At 38.9% G+C, this 10236-nt stretch overlaps 1 protein-coding gene and 1 non-coding gene across 3 annotated transcripts; one reads left to right on the forward strand and one right to left on the reverse strand.

The window, feature by feature from the left end:
- Nucleotides 1-615: 615 nt before the first annotated feature.
- LOC116728836 (small Cajal body-specific RNA 2) lies at nt 616-923 on the reverse strand. The gene has a single exon (XR_004341033.1).
- Nucleotides 924-3055: 2132 nt separating this feature from the next.
- LOC116719395 (protein FAM107B) lies at nt 3056-8603 on the forward strand. Of its 2 annotated transcripts, none has more exons than XM_032561904.1 (5): nt 3056-3772; nt 5173-5200; nt 6590-6740; nt 7142-7286; nt 8045-8603. In XM_032561904.1, exons 1-5 carry the CDS (start codon nt 3749-3751, stop codon nt 8147-8149), a joined length of 453 nt encoding a protein of 150 aa, XP_032417795.1. In that variant the 5' UTR covers nt 3056-3748; the 3' UTR covers nt 8150-8603. The 2 variants fall into 2 exon arrangements, with proteins under 2 accessions (XP_032417795.1, XP_032417803.1); XM_032561912.1 differs by lacking the exon at nt 3056-3772 and adding an exon at nt 3788-4700.
- Nucleotides 8604-10236: the final 1633 nt, after the last annotated feature.

Genomic DNA, 10236 nt, shown 5'->3' on the forward strand with positions numbered 1-10236 from the left:
TTTTTGTTTTTTTTACAAATATACATGTCCATGTTTATGCTTGTAGTTATCCTACTCAGTTGTGCATTTCTTCGAATTAGACTATTTGCCATTTTTAAAAACTGCAGCCTTTTCTTATTGTAACTTTGCCCTTGTTTTATAGTACGTTACTTCTAATTGTATACTTTTACACAACTGCACGATTCGATTTGCTTGTCACTTTGCTCACACCTGAATTTCTTCAATGAAGGACATTTACGGGGTAAAGTTACTATCCCATTTAAAAAAAACTTATGCAGAAAACACAATGAGGAAAGGAGAGCAGGATACAATGAAAGAAGGGAGGGATGTATAACACCAGAAAGTAAAGAAAGAGAGGGAGGACTTTAGGAATGAACAAAGAAAAGAAAATGGCAGATGTAAAGGCAGAGACGCAGGAGCCCCAAGGCTCCTTACACGAGGGAGGATACAACTAGAGTATGAGGTGCGGGGCAGGAATGCTGAAAACAGTCTTGCATGGCGTTGTTTTCTTTATCTAGACTTAATCAGGCCTGGACGACACTGAAACTAAAGTCAGTCATCTTTTCCCGGCTTTGGGAACCGTGTCCAGGTTTCCTCGCTTTTCCTCGGCTGTGGTGAGATCAGAATCGCCTCTGGACTCATTGTCCATCGTGAGGCCCGAAGCAAAGCTCGGGCCCAACCAGAACTAGTATATCTGATCAATTCATCACTTCTGACCACAGCACGAAGCGTGGAGGGCCTGTGAGGGTTGTTTCTCGCCGGCTGCTCACCGCCACGGAGGCTGCAGAGCGCTTTTCCTATCATCTCCGACCGGAGCAGAGCCCAACTCAGGTCGGATCAAATAAGATCACTGTGTAGGTTATAACGGAAAGACAGACACACACTCATCATACACTCACACACGCGCTCTCCATTCACACTGTGGGGATTACGCACTTCCGCATCCGGGTTAACAGGTAACGGCCGCGTGGAATTATGGGACATAAGTAACAAAACTGTAGGACATTGCCCTCTTGTGGTCATTGATGAGAACAACAACCTAATTTAATTTCGCTTTAATTATTTTGTTTACTTAAAAAGAATTAACTAAGAATTTTTAGTTCTATAGAAAGTAAAAACGAAAAAAAGTGCATGAGATGAATCTGTTATAGTAAACCGCAGCACATCCAGCCACAATGAAACGTAAAACTTTTATTTCTTTATTGGTGTAAACATTTAATTTCTGACTTTATATCAGCGTTTGCAAAGGACATTGATATACAAAATATGTGAAAAGGCAAAACTTAATGGGAGAAAGAATAATTAAAAATAAAACAGAATTTTTTTTCTTTATTAATAAAAAGGCACAAAAACTATCAAAATGCAAAAGTATATAAACAGCAACTAATTACAAGTATTTGGGCTAATTATTTGGGAATAACTATTATAATAAAGAAAGAAAATTTGAAAACTGTTCTATCTACAAATTATGTCTTTTTTAATATATATATATATACAGGTAAAAGCCAGTAAATTAGAATATTTTGAAAAACTTGATTTATTTCAGTAATTGCATTCAAAAGGTGTAACTTGTACATTATATTTATTCATTGCACACAGACTGATGCATTCAAATGTTTATTTCATTTAATTTTGATGATTTGAAGTGGCAACAAATGAAAATCCAAAATTCCGTGTGTCACAAAATTAGAATATTGTGTAAGGGTTAAATTTTGAAGACACCTGGTGCCACAAACTAATCAGCTGATTAACTCAAAACACCTGCAAAGGGCTTTAAATGGTCTCTCAGTCCCGTTCTGAAGCCTACACAAACATGGGGAAGACTTCAGATTTGACAGCTGTCCAAAAGGCGACCATCGACACATTGCACAAGGAGGGAAAGACACAAAAGGTTATTGCTGAAGAGGCTGGCTGTTCTCAGAGCTCTGTGATCAGAAAAAGTGTACAAGCGATAGGGATCACCGCGCCCTAGTCAAGATTGTGAAAAAAAACCCATTCAAAAATGTGGGGGAGATTCACAAGGAGTGGACAGCTGCTGGAGTCAGTGCTTCAAGATCCACCACCAAGAGACGCTTGAAAGACATGGGTTTCAACTGCCGCATACCTCGTGTCAAGCCACTGTTGACCAAGAAACAGCGCGAAAAGCGTCTCACCTGGGTCATGTTTTCTGACGAAAGCAAATTTTGCATTTCCTTTGGAAATCGAGGTCCCAGAGTCTGGAGGAAGACAGGAGAGGCACAGGATCCATGTTGCCTGAAGTCTAGTGTAAAGTTTCCACCATCAGTGATGGTTTGGGGTGCCATGTCATCTGCTGGTGTTGGTCCACTCTGTTTCCTGAGATCCAGGGTCAACGCAGCCGTCTACCAGCAAGTTTTAGAGCACTTCATGCTTCCTGCTGCTGACCTGCTCTATGGAGATGGAGATTTCAGGTTCCAACAGGACTTGGCGCCTGCACACAGCGCAAAATCTACCCGTGCCTGGTTTACGGACCATGGTATTTCTGTTCTAAATTGGCCAGCCAACTCCCCTGACCTTAGCCCCATAGAAAATATGTGGGGTATTGTGAAAAGGAAGATGCAGAATGCCAGACCCAAAAACGCAGAAGAGTTGAAGGCCACTATCAGAGCAACCTGGGTTCTCATAACACCTGAGCAGTGCCAGAAACTCATCGACTCCATGCCACGCCGCATTAATGCAGTAATTGAGGCAAAAGGAGCTCCAACCAAGTATTGAGTATTGTACATGCTCATATTTTTCATTTTCATACTTTTTAGTTGGCCAACATTTCTAAATAATCCCTTTTTTGTATTAGCCTTAAGTAATATTCTAATTTTGTGACACACGGAATTTTGGATTTTCATTTGTTGCCACTTCAAATCATCAAAATTAAATGAAATAAACATTTGAATGCATCAGTCTGTGTGCAATGAATAAATATGATGTACAAGTTACACCTTTTGAATGCAATTACTGAAATAAATCAAGTTTTTCAAAATATTCTAATTTACTGGCTTTTACCTGTATATTTAAAAAGAAGCAACAGCATAATGACAAATACATAGCACCATACATGTATGTAGTTAAATATAATAATGCTTTAGATGATGGAATAATTTGCTTAGTTGTTTGCTATAGAAAATATCAGTCAACAGAGCTGGAAAACAGACCTGACTACATGTCAACACAAATTACATCTGCTCAATCATTTTCCTCTTATCAGTATTTTCAATTCAGTTTGAGAAAAAGCATCATCAATTCAACTTTAACACAGAACATACCAAAACGTTTGGGATTTGCAACAGAACAGCCACGTTAGAAAGGATTTTACCATCTTTAACTTGGTGTAGGGACTTAAGGGGGAGGTTAATTGTTCCAGCCCAAAAGCCACATCTACCAGGTAACCACTGCTGTTCTTTGAGAGAGGAGTCAACTGATAATAGCCCAGCCCCACATTAGTTTTAAGCTGTATTTGCGTCTGAGGTAATTAACTTATCTAGGATTGTGAGCCCTGTGGGGGGTTGTGAGGTAATCTTGAATGGCGTAATAAGATTTGAGAGCCTACAACCACCGAATGCTGCTAGCAGCACACCGAACCTTTAGGTCCCTCACCAACAACGACATGGTGACCTTGAATGGAGGAAAGAAACAGATCAGACTGAGCGAGGTCGTGGGACTCCTTTTAATGATGGATTGAACCTGAAGCACCGTGACTGGGACGGGGAAAACAGTGGAGCTCCATCATCCTACCATGGATGGATCAGGTGTTAAAAAAGTGAGTTACTGCTGACTGTTTTCTTAGATCGCAGTCGCGGAGGAAAGAGAGAGGTCAGCGTCTGGTCTGGTGACCATCTACCTGACGTTTGGCTGACTTTTGGTCGGCTCACATTGAGTTGCAGTAATGGTTTAGATTGATATCTGTGCAGAAACTTTTATGTTACTGAGAAAAGGATGATAGAAAATATTACATCTGTTCCTTATGTAGTGTTATATGTTTGAATAGTACAGTCTGTGCTGCTGTTTTTAATCAATATCTAAAAAATTAGATGTGTATTGTCCTTTTAATAATCCACACTTATACTAGTAGGACTTATACTAGTAATTTAACATAAAAAACATTGCTAACTTAACTTTATATTTAACCTACTGAAAATGATTACATAATGAGGCTGTCGCTATGGCATTGCAACTGCACACCAGGATGTTTCCTTTTTTAGGTTTTTAAAATAAACAAATGCATTTAAATTTCAGCTTTTCAGCTGCATCGCATGCTTATCTACTGAACCAAAACCCACTGGATGTGTTACTCTGCCCAGTTTTGCTTTTTCTTTTGCTAAATTAGACCCTCAGTTTGCTCCACTGCAATGTTTCCCTGTCATCTAAAGATGTAAATCAGATGGACTAGTTTATCTGTGGGACTCTTTCGTCAGATCTGCAGGTTTGACTTGGAACAATGACTTCTATCAGATCAGACACCTGACACTTTATCTCTCAGCTCAGCTTTCTTGCAGCGGGCCCCGGGGAGAAACAGGATAGGGAGGGTTACTGTGTGTGTGTCCACAACAGAAAAAGTGAAAGGCACAATCCCTGGAGACAAAAAGCCAGAGGATTATTATGCTCAGCAACGGGGCAGTTTTCCACAGAAACTTCTTCAACACAAAAACCAATTGGTTGCTCCGACTTTGAAGCTGGCTGCTCAGACAGTAAGTACCATCTGCCGTCCGCTTGGCATGATCCTCTTCCTTCAGGTTATCTGATTTCAGTGCAAGGGCTCGGGGTCACTGTCTGATTTGTAACAGAGGCTTTTATACGGTATGCTGCTTTGTTTGCACTGAAATACACGAGGAATATGTAAACTATATTCTTGCTTTGTATGAAGACCGTCGGACCAAAGCGACACGCGCCTGTGACGGGGGCTGTTACATCACCTCTGTAAACAAAGCTGACCTGCTTAAGCAGCACGGCAGCCGCTGTCTTTTTTAGCCTTTATCTAATTATATCTTTTATCCAAGAAGATGCACGAAACAGAGATGATTTAACTCAACCCTTCTGGCTCAGGAGAGCAGAGCCATGCTTTACACCCTGTTAGATTGTAAAAAAAAAAAAAATAATCATTTACCAGAAATATTATTAACCCGATTGTTTTCTCTCTCTCTCTCATTTCAATTTTCACAGAAACCAGGATATGGAAATCACAAAAGAGGTATCATAAAGCACGAGCACGGGGGGGAAAGAGGGTGCAAAGTATTTTCAAAGGGCCAAATAGGGGGGGGCACTGGTTGTCTTGGGGCGGTGAACAACAACTAAAAGCCATATCAGAATGTTTTTTATGCAAAAAGTGTTGCAAAATTGGCACACTATTAAGGAGAAAAACATGCATGGGCACAAATAAATATTAGACTAAATTAGAAACCTGCTTTAGCCTCTCTTAAATTCCCATATGTGTTGAATATAAAAGTGCTCCTGTGTCTGTGGAGGGGGGCTTTGTTTATTATGTTGTTGTAATATTTGGCGGACTGTGGAGTTAGTGATGAACATTGAAAATTGCCACACGATAAAAGAGAAAAATTTGTTTTAAGTATGTAAAAAAACAAAAGAAACTGTTAAGCAGTGTAAATATGAGTGGGGCCATAACTGTTTTAGTTATCAATCACTCTATTGATTATTCTACTGATTAATTGGCTATAAATTTTGGCAAATTCTACAGATTTTTCATCTAATCTGTAGAATTAAATAAGCTTCTTTCATATAGTATCAAAAACAGTTAAAAAATGCAAACAAATAATTTAATTCCTCTTTTAAGTAAAAAAGTAAAACTGTTATTGCCTAAAATACAGTAACATCATTTAGCGCATCTAGAGTTATTAAAACGCTAAAGTATACTAAAGAAAATACTTTTAACATCAACGTGTGAAAAGTTCAGCCCTTTCTGATCAACTTAATATCAGTACAATGTAGGGCTGATTATATTTTTGCATTAACCAATTAATGAAGACCCTTAACTGGAGAATTTCATTACAGATTATGAAATGCTAAAACTGCTGCTTCTGGATGGAAAATATTTACAGATGAAGTTTTTTCATATTAAATGTACATGTAGTTGTACAGTTTTTTATTAATTACTGCTCTGAATATGTTGTTCTTTCACCAAATGTCCTCTTTCTGAGTCTGTAAGGTCCAGTTAATCAATTAATCAATTAGCTAACAAGTATTTCAGTAATCAATCTGATTAATCTTTTTGGCCCTAAAAATGACACAGTTGGGGGAAAATATTTGGCTGATACTAAAAGAAATTGACAGAGGAATCAAAATTTAGGTGACAATTTTATTTATTTATCTCATTTTTATTATGTAGTGGATTTGAGGCATGGACTGAGCAAATTAACTAATCTAGCAATAAGACAAGGTGGATGTTAGACTGGTAATAGATAAAGTTATCTTTATCATTTACTACTAAATCAGAACACTTTCTATTCAACTAGCTGTTTACCAATCCGCAAGTTTATTCTAGTGCACAGTCAAACTAAGCATGGTTTTAACATTTCCAAGTTGTCTGAGCGCTAACTTTGACATCTTCTCAACTGTTCCTTAGAGATGCCCGTTGGACCTTTGTCTCTGGCTCATAATTCTGCAGTCGACGGCAGCGGATCTGAAATCATTCAGGTCAGAAAAATCAACGGCTCCTCAGCAGAGACGCCGAGCTACCAGCACCTCCACCGGGAGCTGCTGCTCAGCCACAAACGGTAAGTGAAGTAAAACCAGCCAAGTCGTGCCAGTGAGCCAACAATGGCAGTAAAAAGAATAAAATCTGTACTGCCTGGTTATCACATCAGTCACTTTGCCTTAGATGACGTGAAAAATTTGCGAATAAATACCTTTAAATAATGTGTTGACGTTGGACTGTCAACATAACTTTCCAACTATGAAGTTTTCTCTTAGCATGTGTGCCAGTGGCGTGTTTGCCAACCTGTCTTGTGTTCATTCAAATTTATTTCTGGGCTCTCATGCCAGAAACTGCCCTAATCTGCCTTCAAATTTGGTTACATCGTGGGCCGGCCCTCGGTCAAACACCGACTGCACGTTGCTGTTAGAGTGTCTGGTTGTTTCTTGTCTGAGTGAACGCTCTACGGTTGTGGCTGCTCAGAGGCCTGCTGCTGGAGGAGAAGCCAGAACTGAAGCGGGTTCTGGAGCAGCGCAGACTGGAGCTCCACAGGGAGGAGGAGATGGCCCAACGACGGCCCTCCGACCTGGAGACGGAGCTCCGAAAGAGGCAGCAGAAGCTACAAGAGGTCAGGACCTCAGAGACCGCCGAGACATGATTCCCCAGACTATTAATCCCCACGGCGGCGCGCAAAATGTGTTTAATTTATTGAGACTTTAAATGAACGTCCAAACCAAAGAAGAATCCAATTGTGAAGTGGAAGTGGCAATGTTTTTTTTCCAAATTAAAGCCTGGAAACTGTGGTGTGCATTTTAATGCACCACTCTTAAGTCTGATTAGATCAAAATTATTTCCAAAGCCACTTGTTTAATAAACAGAAAGCTAGCCCTGCTGTAACTTAGCATAAACCAATTGTGGTTGGGTCATAAGACAATATTCCAAGCTTTGAACACGTCGTGGAGAATCGTTCAATTCATCGTCCTAGAAAAACGAACAGCAAACACAGTAAGATGATTGGTATAGAGAGCTGAATCGACACGAGTTGATTTGCAACACTGGAAGAAAAACAAGATCAAAGTTTAATCATGTGTTAGGAAAGTCAAAGTGTAGATTCAATGGAGAATCTCTGCAAACACTTAAAAGTGAATGATATCTGAGACATAAACCTAAATAGTTGCAGATGTCGTTACTTAAAAAAGCAAATAAATTATATTGAAACTCACATATTATTTTCCTTCCACTTCACAATCCTGTCCGACTTTGTGTTGGTCTATCCCACGTAATCTCTGTATCAAAAAACATTGAAATTTGTGGAATTTCTTAACAAAATTTCATGTCAAAGTTGTTTTGTTTTTTTTCTGTGTCCAACTCAACTTGTTTCTACAGTATGAGCAGGAGGAGATAAGGCAGCGGGAAAACCAGAACAAGATCCCAGAGTTTGTTCGCGTCAGAGAGAACCTGAGGCGCACGCAGACGTTCAATCAGCCCTGATCTGCTCCCATCAGCCAGTGCGGCCTCTCACCGTTGTGGCCCTAAAAATATTTTCTGCACACAGCCAGCCTGCTGAGCTGCAACAACAAACCAGAGACACCGGCGTAATTTAACATTTGCTAATTTGCTGTTAATTGTAATGAGAAATGTATTTCTGGAGGCTAAAACTTTGTCCACCTTTCAAAGGAATATTTTTTTGTTTAAAAAACCCCCAACTCATTCACAGTTTTGTTCTTGGTGAGGGGTGAAGTGCTCAGTTGTTTTTCTTTTTTTTTTTACTAAAACTCATGGATTATTATTGGCTGAATGAAGGCAACGATGTTCTGATTCTGAATGTTTTTTTATGTTTTTTATGCCTGTTCCATCCTCAGTTTTCTGTTTCAGTCCTAATATCATCATGTCGTGTTATGTCAGATCCTTTACAATGTAAGTATTAAAAGAAATATTTTCAACAGCACTGTTTTATATTAGTAAGACGAACCTCCCCACATTACAAAAACTACAAGTTTGTTTACTTGTTTCTGTCATGGCTTTTGGATTTTTAGTTTGTCTGTGTGTGTGTGTGTGTGTGTGTGTGTGTGTGTGTGTGTGTGTGTGTGTGGGCGTGTGTGTGTGTGTGTGTGAGAGAGAGAGAGAGAGAGAGAGAGTGCTGTGGAAATAAAAAGTTTTATGGTTTGGACTGATGCGTTTCTGTACCAGAGGTATTGAAAGCAGCATTGATTTGCAGGCAGCTCTTGTCCCTCAGGACGCTCATGGTTCTTTCACAGGGATGTGGGACTTCGTTTAATTAGCTAATCTTTTCATTCCATCGTGGGCTGAGTGGAGAAAGGACAGGCCATCTGCTGGAGGCTTTCAGGAACGTGTAAGCTGGGAACGCCCCAGGGTCTGGTTAAAGCACTGGAGACATTCTGGATGGTCACAGACGGCTCCAGCTGAGGGCTCAAATCGACCTTGTAGAGTTATTTCTTGGAGCATTTCAGCGGCAAATTCAAGACATAATTCATTGAACAATTCTTTGAACCTCATAATCATGACTGAATCTGATAGTATGACTTTAAACATTGAAATTTAACTTTGAATCGAATAAGATATATATTACTGAATCGTGTAATTATGACTTTGAAAGTTTAAATTATTACATAATGAAAACTCAGTCATAGAGTTCCATTTTATTTTTCTTCTTTCAAGCGACAGAAATGAACTCCTATTAAAAAAATACCTACACTTAGGACTTAAAGCATTAATTGATACTTAAAGTTGTGGCCAGTGAATTAATTATGGCCTAGTGAAAGTTTTCTAATTTTATAAATTAGAATAAGACTCTTCATATAAGAGTAGCTTTGACATGCATTCATATGTATTCAGACAACAGATTTTTTTATTGTTTAAAAAAAAAAATCTCATTTTAAAGATTCAGGGACTCAAAAGTTATGACTACAAATATTCTCTCTCTGATATCTTGACGGGAAAAGAAGATCAGTGGGGTGAAAAGATGAAATCTGGTCTGTTTGTATACATCTTGTCTTATTTTATTTAAAACTGCTCCTCGTTGCAATAAATCTGAAAGTAAAACATGTCTATCCACAGCGATCATGTTTTGTTGGACTGTTTAGTAGAGATAGATGCTTAAGGAAATGACATTGAACCTCTTTATGCTGTTCTGCTCTGGATCCTCTTACTTTTATAAAGTCTTACTCTTTCGTGACAAAGCACAAAGTTACACTTTGACGCACAGCTTTTCGTTGCATTTGTTACGTCCTGGAAATAAATGTCTGAAAAGAAAACTGGTCCACTAACTTCTGTAGACGAAAAAAAAAAAAAAAATCGTAAATGTGTTTTAAGTTGATTTTGTTTTTATTATAACTATTTATATTATCTCAATTAAATGTTGGAGTCGAGCGACTTGGGCTTCATTTGTTTACGTAAAGTAACTTAAATCCAGTGAAGACCTTTCACCGCCACGGTAAAGAAACGAGGTTAGTGCTTTATTATTTCCCACTACTTACTCGCCAGCTGTTCGTGTTTCAGTGAAACCAGTGTCTACCTCAGGCCACTCTTCTTCTTTTGTGCCTCTTTTCAATTAAAAG

The sequence above is a fragment of the Xiphophorus hellerii genome, chromosome 1, assembly GCF_003331165.1.
Source record: "Xiphophorus hellerii strain 12219 chromosome 1, Xiphophorus_hellerii-4.1, whole genome shotgun sequence".
NCBI lineage: Eukaryota > Metazoa > Chordata > Actinopteri > Cyprinodontiformes > Poeciliidae > Xiphophorus > Xiphophorus hellerii.

Bases quoted from the DNA above. Each gene is read 5' to 3' on its own strand.
- LOC116719395 (XM_032561904.1), top strand. From the start codon at position 3,749: ATGGATGGATCAGGTGTTAAAAAA. The intron at 6,741-7,141 runs GTAAGTGAAGTA...GTGGCTGCTCAG, and splicing joins CTGCTGCTCAGCCACAAACG to AGGCCTGCTGCTGGAGGAGA. The intron at 7,287-8,044 runs GTCAGGACCTCA...TTGTTTCTACAG, and splicing joins GGCAGCAGAAGCTACAAGAG to TATGAGCAGGAGGAGATAAG.